The sequence below is a fragment of the Neolamprologus multifasciatus genome, chromosome 23, assembly GCF_963576455.1.
Source record: "Neolamprologus multifasciatus chromosome 23, fNeoMul1.2, whole genome shotgun sequence".
Taxonomy (NCBI): Eukaryota; Metazoa; Chordata; class Actinopteri; order Cichliformes; family Cichlidae; genus Neolamprologus; species Neolamprologus multifasciatus.
Genome location: NC_140460.1, coordinates 1,080,124 through 1,097,180, shown reverse-complemented (window position 1 = coordinate 1,097,180; position 17,057 = coordinate 1,080,124). Strand labels below are relative to the sequence as shown.

General features: G+C 42.6%; 1 protein-coding gene across 9 annotated transcripts in view; it reads left to right on the top strand.

Annotated features, from left to right (window-relative positions):
• The window catches only part of myo9bl (myosin IXb-like), a 64,247-nt gene that overhangs the window by 11,816 nt on the left and 35,374 nt on the right, over positions 1 to 17,057 (top strand). For all 9 annotated transcript variants that reach the window (XM_085150863.1, XM_085150861.1, XM_085150864.1 and 6 more), the window contains exons 2-4: positions 9,739 to 9,959; positions 10,093 to 10,312; positions 10,607 to 11,116. In XM_085150863.1, coding sequence (XP_085006989.1) covers positions 9,802 to 9,959; positions 10,093 to 10,312; positions 10,607 to 11,116 — 888 coding nt within the window. In that variant the 5' untranslated portion in view covers positions 9,739 to 9,801. The remainder of the gene's footprint in view (positions 1 to 9,738; positions 9,960 to 10,092; positions 10,313 to 10,606; positions 11,117 to 17,057) is intronic.

Below are 17,057 nucleotides of genomic sequence, written 5' to 3'. Positions count from 1 at the left end.
TGTACATGAAGTAATAGTTTACAAATGTCAGCTCCTCCACAGCGCAGGACGAGGAATACAGCAAAGACTGTAACGTTGTTTTTAAACCTCTGTGGGGGATTCGGGGTCATACCTTCCTCCGAGGGATGTCAAACGAACAGCTGCCCGTTTGTCAATACATGACTCAGACACATGATATTGGGAGTAGCAGATCAATGCGCTGCACTCAATGACCATGTTATAATTGATTAGCACCGTCCATCACGGCTGTGGACTGCTGGCTAACTCATTTGGTTATGGTTTTGAAGAACTGGGCGCTCGCTGTCATGTTAAATATTTATCATCTCTAATAACGTCTTCCTCTTCTCTTACGTGTAGCGGGGACGATGACTGTGACCGTGAGCTCTGTTGAATGAACGGGATAATATTATCAAGTCAAAGACTGGATCCCTGTGGCTCCTCTCTCCTTTATCCTCTTCTTTAGACGGAGCAGCAGATGCTCCTCGGCTCTGGTTTTATTGTTTGTGGCCGGCCAGCCTGGGAGCTGACTTAAAGACGGAGGGGGAGGAGACGAGCTTTTAGTGCCCTTTTCTTCTTCTTCTTCCTCCACTCTCTCCACAGTTCTCTCTCTATATCTGTGCTCGTCTTATTCAGCCCAGTTGGTGACTGTTGGATGAGTTAATTCTCTGATTGAGGTTTTTGGTCCCTTTAAACAAAAGGCTGCATCTTTGAATAGACCACATGGCTCTAATAGGAGCCATTCACTGCACCTCCTATAGAGGCTCAGCCCTGAGGCTGATTTACCACCACTCAGCAGCAGCAGGAGCAATCTCTGTCTGTCTTTCTGAGTGCGTCTGTGAGCATTAGCCAAAGTCACAAACGCACACACACACGGTGAATCTGAACTTGTGAACACAATGCTGCCTCGCTTTGGCAAAGAGCCAGGTCCTCTCATGCCCGTTAGGTCACGCAGAGACAGCGTAGCGGTGATGGATACCTCGCCGGCCCCGGCTCCGCTTTCCCTCGGGACAGCAAAGGCACTTTTCTCGACAGCATGGAGGCCGGCCGCGCAGATGCTCCCCGTAACGGCTGCACGTAGACTCGAGAAGATTATTAGAAAATCATCATAAAACAAAGTTCAACACAGATGTTCAGATTGTTCAACAATTTCCTCCACTTCACAAACACATCTAAAAACAAAATGCAAAATGCAAAGCTTTATTTAAGGTTTGTCGAGGTTTGGGGATTTTCAGGAGATCTGTATCAGAATTATGTCAAAAATAAAGTGCTCGAAGTAAGAAATCAATGAACCTGAAAGGAGAAAAATTCCCACCAACAAACTATACAAACCTAAAGTACACAGTCACGGTTTTTTAGGGGGTGTAAATGTGTGCAGAGCTGTATGCAAAGTTTTTACAAACCTGCAGAAAACATTTTATTGTGCTATGATTGTTTTTTTGACAAGAGTCTGAACCTCTCGACCTTTCATGAGTTTGGTTCCACTCTGAAATGTGGACGTATGAATCTGCCAAAGTCTCGTTCCCCTGAACCTTGTTACGCTGTCACTTGTAGAGGTGGGAATCACCATACATCCCACGATTCGATATTATCACAATACTTAACGCACGATACGATATTATTGCAATTTTTTAAAATATTTTGCGATATTCAGATTCTGTACATAAAGGTAAACTTTATCAATCATCATTTTCTCTAATATCAAAGTCTCACACTCAGTCTTTCTCTCATTTCAGTTTGATTGTTGACAAACTGAACGGTTTGTATTACAGTCTAGTCCAACTTAACTGAATCAACCATCTGGTACAATTATAGCTATTCTGAACTATGCAGTTTATGAAAACTATGCAGCCCCTTCAGCAACTGAAGAATTTGAAAGTCAATTAAAACAAAATATAATTTTACATTAAATAAAAAAGTTTTAAACTTCATTAAAATAAAACATGTCTTAAATTAAAATAAGTAAACTGTCATGTTTATTGCTGCCAAAAACAAGTGAAACACATTTGGACAGTGAAGGAATGTCAGGATTCTTGCTCAGAAAAAGGATCAACATGCTCTGAAGTCAGAGCACAAAAACCTTTTTGTAACAAAGTATCGATTTCTGCTGTCCCTGTATCGATACATTATTAGCAAACAAAATATCACCATGCTACACAGTATCCATTTTTTCCCCCACCCCTAGTCACTTGGTGAGTCACATCCAAAAGTGTCTTTTGACACTCACGATGAGCAGCGTAATCTTGGCTCATTGCAACAATCACTCAGTACATTTTATAAAGTCAGTAGGTGTGAGAGCAGCTCGTGGGTCTGCACACGGTGCGTTCAAGCGCAGCACTGAGCTGTAGGTCTCGTATGTTCTGGCAATTACTCATCATACATATAAGATGTATGGAGTGTAAATCTGTTACAGCACCACTGAAGCGTGGCGTCACTACATCTGTATAAGAAGATGCTAAATCTCATTGTATTGTGTGTGTATATATTTAAAAAACCAAATCCCAGATATATAAAGCAAATATCTTCTCAACAAACAAGAATAGCAACAGTAAAGTGCTGTGTGTGGTATACCAGAGTAAAAAAGATAATGGAGACCATGTAATATAAATGTAATGTAAACAACCTGGTTGTTCCAGCTCTGAAAAAAAGGCTTGGCTTCAGCTCCGTCTCCTCTGATGGTCGTGTCCGTGGACGTCACGTCTGAGGTGGGAGCTGCTTGTAGCTATGACTCATGGGAAGCGTCAGGCGTCTTCTCACGGCGCTGCAGAGGAATGTTGGGAGTTCACACACTGCTGACATCATAGCCTGCGTCCTTGTTGAGACCCATAGTACTTGAAGTTCACGAGCCTTCTGCTTCATCATATGTGTCATTAAACCATTCACTTCCTGTCAGCTCGTGTGTTGGGTGTGTGTTGGTGTTTGGAGCTCCATTAGGCGTCAGGTTTACCGTCTGTAGCGCAAAGAGCACAAAGGCTACACTAACTTTCCATATAAAGGCAAAATATTTATGTTCTCTCTTCACTAATGAGCGTCGTTCCTCCTCGTCTTCTCTGGGTGGGCCTTTGTTTGAATGTGGCTGAAGTGGATGGAGGCAGGAGAGAGACTAAGACCTGGATGCTTACTTCACTTTTCCAGCAAAAATTCTTGTTTTACTGCCAAGTCTTGCTTCTGTTATGATGAAGTGCTTGTTTTATTAAGCTATTTGGTCTGTTCAGTCTGTCACGGGGTGATCGACTTCTTTCCTGTACTCTCTCCTGGATCGTGTTTATCATTGCTCTTTTAAAATCGTCTGAAACATGACGTATTAGAAGAACCGAAATATTTAGTATAAACAGCGGAGCTCAATGTTAACCACACAACTGAGTTTAATAGTTGTGCAGGCTGTGCATGAACATGTAATGAGTGGGCGAGGAAAATAAATATATCAACATTAGAAAGCCTCTTGGCCTGAGATACTGTAATATCTGCAGAAGGTGGTTTATTAAATAGATGTTCCCCTGCATGTCCGAACCTTTGCACCTGCTACAATTACTTATGAATTTCTATTTGTTATTTTCCCATGAAATGAAAATAATTGGGCTCCTTCAGTTTTTAATATGATGCTGATACCTTGGCTGTGAGTATCTGCAGATACCAGCACTAAATGAATGACTTAACCACTACTTTCATAATCTTTGTTTAAAATTAAAAGATAAATGTGTTGAAAATGAGTAAATGTAGTTGTTTCATTGGTCTAGTCATAAGGCGGTCGTGTACTGCTGTCATTTACAGACATGATAGCTTCTGCTTTTGGATGTGACAAGAGATGGCTGAGGTGAAATCATTTTAATCGTCTTGACAACCGAGGCTTCGATTCCACTTATGGTAACACAAGTGGAATCGAAGCTTCCTGAAAAGCGTGTAAAGGAGCGATTGAGCAAGAGAGAAGTGTCGTTGAGTACAAAGCTGCTGCAAACAACCAAAGAGCTCTTTGTGCAGCTGCCTGAAATGTCTGCTTTGCTGTTGGCTTGTTGTAGCTCCTGCTAACACCTGACGTAGTAACCACAGGGCCCACGTTAGAGTCAGGAGGGCTGCATCCCTGTTATCAACGTTTGATGCAAGCCTCCACTTAAATGTCTGTCGGCTTCTTTTCACTAAATAAATGGGTCACTTCTCCTGGTTTCTCCTGCTTTTGCATGCAAACAAATCAGCTCAGTCACATTTTGCTCGTGCAGCTGAGTCAATTTACTGCAAGCCCATTTTCAACTTCAAATTTTATTTGTCACATACACAATCATACACAGTACAGTATGCAGTGAAATGCTTAGACAACTGCTTGTGACCTAAAGAAAAAAAGACTATGAATAGGAGAGGAAATAAATATGAAAGTTAGAATGAAGGGTACATTTAACTGGGAAGGAATAAAATAAAATATAAAAATTAAAGTTGAAAATAAAATAACTGTACAACAAAATACACAATATATAAGAATATATGAAGAAATATAGAACAATAACAGCAGCTGTACAGTATTAAATGGAAATGAAGGAATATAATGTCCATGTTGTGTCCACATGTGTAAGTGTCTTGTGCAGTGCAAATATGCTTAAAGTGATTTATTTAAATGACTTAAGTGCTAAAGGGATTCGATTAGATGACCACACAGTGTAGTTGTGCAGCAGCCACTAGTGTAAACACATGTCCAGTGTGTGTAAGAACCATATGTGTGGGTCAGTGCTGTGTGGGGGTGTGATTGAGAGGGAAGAAGCTCCTCCTCAGTCTCTCTGTGTTGGTCTTCTGGGAGCAGAATCGCTTTCCTGACCTCAGCAGAGAGAACAGTCTGTTGTTGGGATGGCTGAGGTCCTTCACCATCTTCCTGGCCTTGGTCCAGCACCGCCTGCTGTAGACTGAGTGCAGGTCAGGGAGCTCTGAGCGGATGGTGCGCTCAGCTGATCACACAACCCTCTGTAGAGCTCGTCTGTCCTGCATGGTGCTGTTCCCGAACCAGGTTGAGATGTTTCCCGTCAGGATGCTCTCTATGGTGCAGGAGTAAAAGTTCCTGAGCACCTTGGAGGGCAGTCGGAAGTCTGTCAAGCGTCTGTTAGAGACGCTGTCGGGCCTTTTTCATCAGTGTTGATGTGACAGGACCATGACAGGTCCTGCGTGATGTGAACTCCGAGCTATTTGAAGCTGTATTTGGCTGGACAATGCAGAGGTGGGGGTGAGTTATTGCTCACAGTTATGTTATTACTGTGTTCTGCTGCCCACAGTAAGCAGGCAAAAAGCCCCTCTGTAATCATCTGTAGCTCTCTGCTGTGGTGTCTTCCCATCAGCCCCTCGTAAGCAGCTGAAGTGACAGGCTAAGCCTACGCAAAGCAGACGATCCACAGTCTTATCTGAGGAATGCACGGCATCGTCACCGCGGATCTGCTCTGCAGGGAGGAAGCTTGATTATCTCAAAGCCTCTTTCTCCTCTGATTGTCCCCTGAGACCTCTCATAGACGTTTACTTTTTCCTGCCTGTGTCTGCAGATTTTTTTCTGTCACTACCTTTTTATTTTAAGATATATTTGATTTTGCTTCTATGCACCGCTGCACAAATTGAGCTGCAAGTCTTCGTGCCTTGCATACAGATACTGTAGCCGTACGCTTTCTCTGTTAGAGCTCGCGTAGAGAGAGCCGCTCAGGAGTTACTGAAAGATTCAAACCAGACGGAGCTCATGATGGAGGATAATGATCGTGCTGTCCTTTGTGGTCTCTAAAGTTTTGCATGCCTTGGCGTTTTACAGGCTTGCATGTTTTTGGGACTGTGGTCAGCGAGCCTGGCAGAGCCACGAGCTCACGAGGCTGAAGTTGCTCTGCTTTTCCTCTAATTCTCAACTGTGGCCTCGATAATTACAGACTTGGCTTCATGAAGACGTCTTTGTTGTTGCATTTTTGCATTTCTCCATTTTATATTATGTAGTTTATTTTGTACGCGTTGTAGAGTTAATCCCTTTATCCAGTTAAACTCAAAGTGAACAGATGATGCTCATTTATCACAGAGGAAACAGAAAAGGCTGAAGGCTCCAGATTCATTGGTTGGAACACATCATTGCTGGGCAGCCTCGTGTGGTTTGCTTTGCTTTCTTAGTTAATCCAAAACATTAATTCCTTCATGAGATGCTAATTGTTGTGTAATTATTCTTTCTTCAGCAGACACTCCTGCAATTAACGAGTCGAGGAAAAGCCAGAACATTGGCTTTGCCGCCGTTACACAGCTGGATATTTGTGCACATGAAGTGCGATGTCATCTTATCTGCAAAACGCCTCTTTGTAGACGGACGATTTTTGTCATTCACCAAAGAGTTTAATTGAAAATAAACTTTATGATGGGGAAATTAATCATTCATAATTGGGACCCTCATGTGTCAGTGCCTCCTGTCTGCAGCGGTGCTTAATTTGGGCGTTTCTGTGAGTTAAACTTTCCCTTTCTTTGCGTCTGCTTCAATGACAGAAATGATAAACTATCCGGTACTTAGGACTCGAGCCAGGATCGGTTTACCAAAGCAGCGCCGGCTGTTCACCCTGCAGCGATTTAAGCCAGGTTCACGTTTCCCCAAGAGGGGGCTCGCAGCGAGCGCGGCGTGCATCACTGATGCCACGCTACGCGATCCATCACCAGCAAACTTTGCCCAGCTGCTTCTCCTGTGATTCACGCTCAGCTGACCTGTGGATCACTGTTCTGCGTTACGTTTGTGATAGACAGCATTAACTTGGATTATATTCTCTGGCTGTGACCCAGCTGGATGTTACAGTGAATCAGTGCTCAGCACTACTTCAGTTCTGCTCCAGGTGACTTCTAATGAGTCTGCAATAACAGCCAGACTTTGAGTCAGTGATGGAAAGCTGTCACCGTGCCAGCCGGAGATACTCACTGCATCTCCAGAGTTGTTTTAGTCTAAAGTAAACAGGCAGGATACAAAGAAGTGACACTTTACAATGATTCGGATGCAGTTAGGCTCTGCACGAGTCTGTAACGATGCTGTTGGGGTGTCAACGCTGTTGACTTTAACAGAGGAACCGCCAATAGAAACCCGGGTGGCAGCACGTGTGGTCCACCAACTGGAGAAGTGCTTAACTTGGGGGTGGGGTTAAAATAATGTCCCAGCTGATGTCATACAATTCACTTTAAGATACAGCTAAACACACACAAACAGATTTAAAGCCATACAAAGTTTATTTAAAAGACATCAAGGAACCAATGAAACCTCGTTCATGCCCTCAAACTTTTAAAGTAAAGAAACTTTATTTCTGGGAGAATTAAGATCACCATCTTTTTTTTTATGATGGCCACAGCGATGTTTGTCTCCAGCAGGAGTAATAATGTTGTTTTTCTCCTGTTTTCAGTCACGCCTCCCTTCATATAGTCTCACACATGGACACTATGTCACTTAAATAGTATTTCTTTGCTTTACGGGCGATAAAGCCCATGATGGAGACAGTTTCCATTAAGACTTAAACTGTCAGAGCACTAAAATCATCATCATCACTTCATGGTGCAACAACAAGTTGCAGAAAGTTCCACTCAGGGTCTGCTGTTCTTTTTAAATAGATTTTAGATTAAAACATGTTAATGCAGGTAATAACTAGAGGTGGGGGGGGGGGGGGGGGGAATGGATACTGTGTAGCATGGTGATATTTTGTTTGCTAATAATGTATGGATACAGGGACAGCAGAAATCGATACTTTGTTACAAAAAGGTTTTTGTGCTCTGACTTCAGAGCATGTTGATCCTTTTTCTGAGCAAGAATCCTGACATTCCTTCACTGTCCAAATGTGTTTAATAAACATGACAGTTTACTTATTTTAATTTAAGACATGTTTTATTTTAATGAAGTTTAAAACTTTTTTATTTAATGTAAAATTATATTTTGTTTTAATTTACTTTCAAATTCTTCAGTTGCTGAAGGGGCTGCATAGTTTTCATAAACTGCATAGTTCAGAATAGCTATAATTGTACCAGATGGTTGATTCAGTTAAGTTGGACTAGACTGTAATACAAACCGTTCAGTTTGTCAACAATCAAACTGAAATGAGAGAAAGACTGAGTGTGAGACTTTGATATTAGAGAAAATGATGATTGATAAAGTTTACCTTTATGTACAGAATCTGAATATCGCAAAATATTTTAAAAAATTGCAATAATATCGTATCGTGCGTTAAGTATTGTGATAATATTGTATCATGGTATGCTTGGTGATTCCCACCTCTACTTCATATAGTCTCACACATGGACACTATGTCACTTAAATAGTATTTCTTTGCTTTACGGGCGATAAAGCCCATGATGGAGACAGTTTCCATTAAAAGACTTAAATCTAAAATCATCATCATCACTTCATGGTGCAACAAGAAGTTGCAGAAAGTTCCACTCAGGGTCTGCTGTTCTTTTTAAATAGATTTTAGATTAAAACATGTCAATGCAGGTAATAACCTACCTCCCATACTTACAGCCTAAATACACATATCTTCTACTGTGATAAAAATAAGCAGGTTTCACTGGTTAATAGACTGGTAACCTGAAACGAGAGCGTGCTTTCTTGATGCTGTTGAACTGCAATATTTCATCTAAACGGTTTAGATGCATGAAAGAGCTTTGAAAGCTTTGCCTGACTGTGTTGCAGTTTAACTGCAGTAAATGTTACCATGTGATTCGTCATGAAGACGTTTGTCCCTTACAGCATGAGGGCGAGTCTGGGAGCTTCCCCGTGGTGATGAAACCAGTCAAGTCTATAGTAAGGAGTGAAGAACTCTCAGTGATCTGCTGGAAGTTGTGCAAAGACTGTTTTGTGTTGGCACCATGTCAGCAGTGAAAATCAAGTCATTAGCAGATAGAGATGAGTTGTTGTGGTCCAGAGTTGCTTAACTTAATTAGACCTGAACCAAGCGGTGCAGCATGCATTACTGTAGTTGTGCAGTCATTAGCCCAGTTGTGGTTTGCCCCAAGTGCTCTCAGCATTTGTCTTTGTTGCTATCACTAAGCGGAAGGGTTGAATTCCTGTGCAGCATCTGCAGCTGCAGCTTATGGTTTCCCTAGCAAGGCCGTGTGACGTCAGTGACGTGACAATAATATGCATCTGATGCTTGACAAACGCGTCTTTTTCTCTCTGGTTGAAATGGATGTGCCTGACCTACTTAGATGACTGAGCTGTTTTTAAAGACCGCAAACATGGAAGGGCTTTTTTTTCAGTCAGATATATTTAAATCAACATATATTGATCTACCAAACTCTTACATTTACTCGTATAGAGCTGTCTTCTGGGTTAATCAGCAGGATACTTGGAGTGATGAAATCTGATACTGAAAAGAAACGATTTCACTTGTTTTAAAACGTTTGATTTGTTGTTTGACCTGTGAAACGCTAAAACGATTTATATTGGAAGGCATTCAAAAAGTCATTTTCATAAATAAGCTCTGGACAAAGTGAGAAGAGTTTTTATTTTAATGTCACGTGTGGGAGGAGGCGGCCTGTTTCACATACTTAGTGACTATACTGGAAAAACTTTGACTGTGTGAAGGTGTGCAGGAGGCAAACTGAAGATGTTTGCCTGCCACACTCAGATTGAGGCAAATGGATGCGTGCAGTTGTGACGATATGATTGAGTTGGACACATGCACCATCACCTGTTAATGTCTGCATGTCTTTAGGCTCGACATGTTTATCTGATCAGTAATAACAGTGATAGTCGAACACGTGAAAATATTTGTTCTTCTTCTTCAGGTGCTGCGTAGTGAGAGAGAAGCGGTGTGTGCGGCATGCTGAGGCCACACCCCCTGGCTCAGAATGAGTGTCAGAGATGGCGCTGCCAACATGGCAACGACTGCAGGCGGGGGAGGCGGTGGAGGCGGGCAAGCTAACCCTGTCGATCAGGACGGCCGCTCGTACACGCTCCAGATCTATCCGAGGTTGGCTGCTTACCCATCCACCTGCTGCAACCTCAAGTGAGTATCTCGCCTGGAAAATCAACATCAGCATCAACGGTTTAGTTCGTTTGTTGTTGCTTCATTTATTTTTATGCGCACAAACTTATTGCACAACTTATTTATAATTGTTTTTTTAATCTGTTTCTATCAGAGTGCAGAAGGATGCAACGGCTGCTTCGGTGATCTCGGACGCCACTACGGCACTGGGGCTGGACCCCAGGCGCCTGTACGTGCTGGCAGAGGTGAAGGAATGTGGTGGGGAAGAGTGGGTGCTGGAGGCCGGAGACCTGCCGGTGCAGAGGTTCCTGCTGTGGCCTCGAAAAGCACAGGAGCAACACCCTCAGAGCCTTGGCTTTTACTTCTTACTACAGGTAGAGTTGACAGCACACGACACGTTACGGTCAGCTCAGTCAACGTGCTTCTACTTTCTGTTTCGCCTTTAGTGAGAAACAACAGCAAGTTGTTAAACCTTAGATACTAGTTTGCAGACTATTTATGGAAAATGTAACAGCAGCATGTGTGAGTGCTGTTCGGCCCCGGCCTTGATGATTTTGGCCGGTTTTAAGGAATGCAAACAGCCCGGAATATTTTTAACAGCCTCAAGAAATCAATGTGTCAGTTCGACGGCTAATACGTGCTGTTGTTGTCTTTATAATCTGACCCAGGAGAGGAATCGTGACGGCTCAATCCGTTATGTCCACCTCCCGATGTTGTCCAAGGAACAGGAGGCACAGCGGCTCGCTGCCAGGGGCTTCCTCCCCCCTCCCCAGGATGATTTTGCAGACCTCTGCAACCTCCCCGTCCTCAATGAGGACAGCATATTAAACAACTTGCGCACACGGTTTCACAAGAAAAAGATCTATACCTATGCAGGGAGCATCCTCATCGCCATCAACCCCTTTAAGTTTCTGCCCATCTACAACCCCAAGTATGTCAAGATGTACGAGAACCACCAGCTGGGCAAACTGGAGCCTCATATTTTCGCTATCGCAGATGTGGCCTACTACGCTATGCTCAGGAAGAAGGTCAACCAATGCATTGTCATCTCTGGGGAGAGTGGCTCAGGCAAGACCCAAAGTACCAACTTCCTGATCCACTGTCTGACTGCTCTCAGCCAGAAGGGCTACGCCAGCGGGGTGGAGAGGACCATCCTGGGTGCTGGACCAGTTCTGGAGGTAAGATGCTAATATGTGATGGCTCGGTCTGTCTCTACTCCAGTGGACAATTTAATTGAACTGTAGCTCAGCTAATTTGAATTAGCCTAGACCTGCCTTAAACCGTAGCTGATCCAGCTGCAGGGACTAAAGAAAGTATATTAACCCTTTAAAGCCGGTCAGAGCAGCACGCTCTGTTTTGTGTAACTATTTTTAAATCCCGGTAGCTCTGCAACCACGTGAGCTAGCACAATAATGTTTTTTGCATATGAAACCGGAGGAGTTGTACTTCCATCTTATGCCATCAGCTTGTCCTCGGTCACAGTTTCCTTCCACATATAGTTTTGCAAAAACTGCATAAAAAGCACTTGCAGCAACAAAAACATAATATTCCAGAAACACGCTTTGCTGATCCGATCAGCTGTTCATAACACTTCCTACGTCCATCAGCACAAACTATCGCATGTCCGCCATGACCTGCCCGAAACCGGAAGTGACGTCACTTTCGCAGAAATGTGATTTTTTACCATCAGGGCCTCATGAGCCTATACTGGTGTTTTTAAAAGTTATCTTTGACTTTATGACTTTCTGTGTGGTTTCTGGGATGCTTAGGACTCATATTGCACTGCTGGAAATAGTTTATTTTGATGCATATGCTGCTTTTTTGCAAATTTGCATTATAATATTTATTTTTGTTTTTCCTGCAGTGTATAAAAATTGGTGTATTTCAAAAATAAAACTATGAAGACACTCAAAATAAAGTTCCTGTGGTGGGAAAGTATTTTGTGCAACTTATTTGTATTTACAGTTTTGAGGGATAAGCTTCTTAAATTTCTCTAACTAGAAATATATGTTAAAAAAATAAAAACGATTTTACATTTTTTTGTAGTTTATTGAACTTTTTTGCAATTTATGTAATTACTATGCACTTAATGCAGACATATTATTAAAATCTAGGCTGTAATGGTTGTATTGATGTATAGCAACTTGAAATGCTCCCAAAAATGGCTCCACAGCATGTAAACATATAATATAAGCTCTGGCGGACTTGGTTTTATGGTAGGTCTTAAAGGGTTAAAGATGTTTACACAGACCCACGGGTGCAGAAAAAAGATGGTTTGGACTGAGAGCTGATGTCCACACAGGTTGCCACATCATTAGGCATACGCTTCTTTGTCATTTTTAATCTATATTGGACCATAATTTACAAAATGAGCATCAGTCTGTATTGAAGAAGACCTGAAATTAGTAATCGAGACTATGAACTCGTTAGGAAAGTGTTTACTGAAGTAATAGGTCACAAAGGTAGAACCACAGGCACCTTAGAACCACTGCAGGTTTAAGGTGCGTCCACATGGGCGTCGCTCCTCAGAGTGCCATACTTATTTACTGCACTGGTTTCAGTCAGTCGCTCTCTTGATTAGGTCACATCGAGTGGTGAGAGCACTTCCTCAGAAGTGACTCATGAGTTTGCTTAGACGTACAGAAGCACAGACACGAGATGAAAAAACTGCAGCGAGCTACATTTGGAGATATTTCACAGGTTTGTCTGTAGTTATGAATGGTGAAAACATCTGAGGAAATCTGTTTTCAGGCTGCTGCGTGGGCCAACATGACACAGCCTGTTTCTGTACAGTGTAAATGTTTGTGGCATAAAGAACGAAGCAGGTAAAGAAAGAAGAAATGAAGAAAAGGGAAGTTGCTTTATTAACACCAGCGTGTTGCTTCATCGCCTTTGAAAATGCTGTGGGAAGCCAGGCAAGATAAAAGGCTTTGTATTGGTTTCCTATCTGCTTTTGAGCACACAGATGATTTCGATTACATTTGCAGTGCTGGTTTACGTAGCTGAAGGTAAAACAGCTTTTCTCTGACTTCTGTCTTTGACAGGAGAAAGATGTGCACGTTTAATTTGGAGCTAAACTTTTAATTTGGAGCTAAACTTTTGTCAAAGTTTCGGTCAGGTGACCGTAAGTGAGAAACTGGATACTTGTACTGACTCGCTCTACAACCGCTGCCAGCTGAGACTGAACAAAAACCATAAACAAAGTGAAACGTAACCCTTGGTGTAAGTCGCTGGTGGGTAATTACGAATGATTAAAAAAAGAGTTTTCCAGTTTAAAAACAGCACAGAGGCGTGGCCGGGTCTTTGAACAGCGCGTCTCAGGACAGGAAAGGGCGGTGCTAATCAGATGAACTCCACGACACGCATGCACATATTCAAATGTCCACTTTTGAGCTCATTACATGAAGTCTTCTGTCCGTCAGGCTGCTCTCACAGTTTAAAAAACAACATAAAACATATGCAGGTAAAAGCTAACAGCTGCCTACTTTTACATCGCTTTAACAAAGCGCCGCAGCACAACGTGCAGCTGCTCTGCTCGAGCTGAAACTCCGAGCTACGTGGCAAAGAACAGTCGACTCGGTTTTGTTTATTTTTCATCGCCGTAATGAGAAACGGGGTCTCCTCCACTTTCACATATGGAAGAATTTACCTCTGGTCAGACCTCGAGCAGCGTTATTGTCGAGTCATTTTCAGCATTCACATCGCTGCGTCTCTTTGTCCTCTCTTATAAGCAGCGAGTGTTGTCTTACATTGTATTTTGTAGATTAAGTCAGCTTTGAATATTTTCCACAGTGTGTTGGCCCTGCAGCATCGACTGAATCCACCATGATGCTGTGTGCAGATGATGACAGATAAAAGCTTCTGTCTGCGGCTGCAATGAGATTTCAGGCTGCACATTCAAATGCCAAGTAGACAAAAAGCAGAAATCCCACTACTTGTTTTTAGTTTGATAGCCTTCGTCAGAGTGGGGAAGTGATTACTCTCGGTCCTGATTTGGAAGTAAATCTCTACATATTTTTCAGTTTTAATGTTGCAGAAGTGGGGCTAAAAATAAACCTGCAGTCAGAGCGGCCGTATGTGGAATGTGGTTTATTCAGAGTACAAACCCCCCACCCCGATCTCTGAAAGTAAATCTGTGGAGCACGCACCGCTTGGAAACAGAACTAGATAAAAAGTTTAACAAGAACTGGCCACAAGCTGTTGGCTGAATGGCAAGAACAGAGGGTTTGCAATAAGTTGCAGTAACTCGGTGTGTTCATCTATCATCTGTCCCGTCTCTGACGCCACCCCTGACTCAGTACTCGAGCTCTTCCTCACAGAGCTGCTGCTGCTTTATTCAGATGCATTTGAATGAGCGCAGCCTGGGTCCCTTGATGTGTGTCAGAGTCTTTGGTTCTGGATGGCAGGTCGAGGGAAGAAGGGGAGGAGGCAGCAGAGGCTTTTTCCCCCTCGATCAGCAGAGTTCTGGTCCCTCTGGCAAACACGGTGCCTCTCTGCCGTTTACTCCCAGAATGCAACGCATGTGTGCTATGTCAGTCCAGAGCTGTGGTCGCAGGGCCAGACAGGGAGACGAGTTTGGCCTTTACTGGCCTGGTCAGCGGAGGAAATGGCGATCGGGTTGGGTTGCATCTGGGACCGGTCACGCAATCGCCCGGGATGTTGACCAGCTGTGCATTTCCTCTTGGCATCATCACAGCAGCTAAAGATGGGTTTTACTTAGAGACGTGGAAACTTTAGTGTTTTTAAGGTTTTCTCCTTAGCGTTAGCCTGCTGAAGGACTCTTCATGTGTAAACAGCTGAGACAAATGTTCCCTGTATACCAACACCACACAAATATAATGGGAACCCTTTGGATTTCTGCAGTATTTACTTATTAAATATGGGCCAAATGCCATGCATCCATTTTTCTCCTGCTTATCAAACTCAGGGCAGGTGGCAGGATATGAGGCTAATAGAGGAAGGTGGCCAGTTTAAGATCACCTGTTACCTTAATGTGTGCGTCTATAGGTCGCAGGTGTACCAGGCACACGGCGAACATGCAGTCCAGGCTGAATTGTTGAGTTGATCTCTGCGCTAACGACTTCTCTAAAAGCTTCTTGTAGTTATTTGTTCCAGTTAAGGACACGAGGTTGAATGTGTGAGGTGTGTTGGTGCCACTTTGTGGGAAGAAGATTAAAGCATGGTTGAAATGCTGCAACAACTTAGGAAGGGTCTTAGAAAAAGTGTTACAACGATAGCTGAAACGTTGTAACAGCTATCATTGTAACACTAGAAAAAGTGTTACAATGATAGCTGAAACGTTGTAACAACTATCATCGTAACACTTTTTCTAGTGTTACAACGATAGCTGAAACGTTGTAACAACTATCATCGTAACACTTTTTCTAGTGTTACAACGATAGCTGAAACGTTGTAACAGCTATCATTGTAACACTTTTTCTAGTGTTACAACGATAGCTGAAACGTTGTAACAGCTATCATTGTAACACTTTTTCTAGTGTTACAACGATAGCTGAAACGTAACAACTATCATTGTAACACTTTTTCTAGTGTTACAATGATAGCTGAAACGTTGTAACAGCTATCATTGTAACACTTTTTCTAGTGTTACAATGATAGCTGAAACGTTGTAACAGCTATCATTGTAACACTTTTTCTAGTGTTACAACGATAGCTGAAACGTAACAACTATCATTGTAACACTTTTTCTAGTGTTACAATGATAGCTGAAACGTTGTAACAGCTATCATTGTAACACTTTTTCTAGTGTTACAACGATAGCTGAAACGTTGTAACAGCTATCATTGTAACACTTTTTCTAGTGTTACACGTTGTAACATTTTCTACAGAAACTGCAGTTTCTGTAGAAAATGCAGTTAATTTGTAAGAAGGTGTCCTTTAAACAGGAAAAACCTCATGAATAAAAATATCTGCAGCTTGCTGAAATACTTGTTGGTCTGGCCAGTATGGAAAAAACACTGGTGTTAGGAGACCACAAAGGAAACCACCGTGGCACAAACGGCCACCTGGCTGTCCCGCATCACAATTCTCTTTGGACAGACGAGACAAAAGTCGAACTTGTGGTAAAAATGTACAAAGATGTTTGGAGGATGTCACCCAGCTGTGAAGCACGGCGGAGGCAGCGTCGTGGTTTGGGTACTCGGGCTCTCTCGGTCCACGAGGGCCGGTGTCCCTGCAGGTTTTAGATGTGTCCTCGAACCAACACAGCTGATTTAAATGGATAAATTATCTCCTAAACATGTCCTGAAGTTCTCCAGAGGCCTGGTAACGAAGTAATCATGTGATTCAGGTGTGTTGACCCAGGGTGAGATCTAAAACCTGCAGGACACCGGCCCTCGTGGACTGAGAGTGCCCACCCCTGGTCTACAGACTTGATGTCTCGCCGTCTTTGAAGGAATAAGTATCAAAAGTTGCATCCAAACATTTACAGATTGTCAGAGCAGCAGTCCAAACAAGAAGCTCAGGAGTGTTTGAGTCACCAACATCATGACACAAAGCACAGAAGTAAATCAATAAGGTGATTTTTGACAAAGAAGGGATTTTAGGAAACGCCCAAGTCAGAGCCTTCACCTTAACCCCGCGACCCAAAGACGACCGTTCGTCCAAGAATTAATAACTAAACTGTCATAGCGTAATAGTTCCTCCTTTTTACTCCTCCTGACCCAGTATGAACCTTCCAGATCCCTCAGGTCATCTGGATCCGGTCTTTTATCAGTTCCCAGAGTCAGAACCAGACACGGAGAAGCTGCATTCAGCTTTTATGCTCCTTATATCTGGAACAAACTCCCAGAAAGCCTCAGATCAGCTGAAACACTCAGTTTATTCAATCCAGGTTGAAGACTCACCTGTTCTCAGCTGCATTTGAATAAAACGCCAAATCTGCACTTAAACTTAAATTTCAAAACTTTTGATTTTATATACTGTTTTGTTTGTTTGTTAATTAGTTTGTTTGTTTGTTTGCTCGTTTTAATCAATTTTAAATCAGCTTTTTATTTGTTTTTGTTTCTAATGTCTCTGTAAAGCACTTTGAATCACCTTGTTGTTGAATTGTGCTCTACAAATAAACTTGCCTTTATTGTTTTACAAGCAGAATCTGGC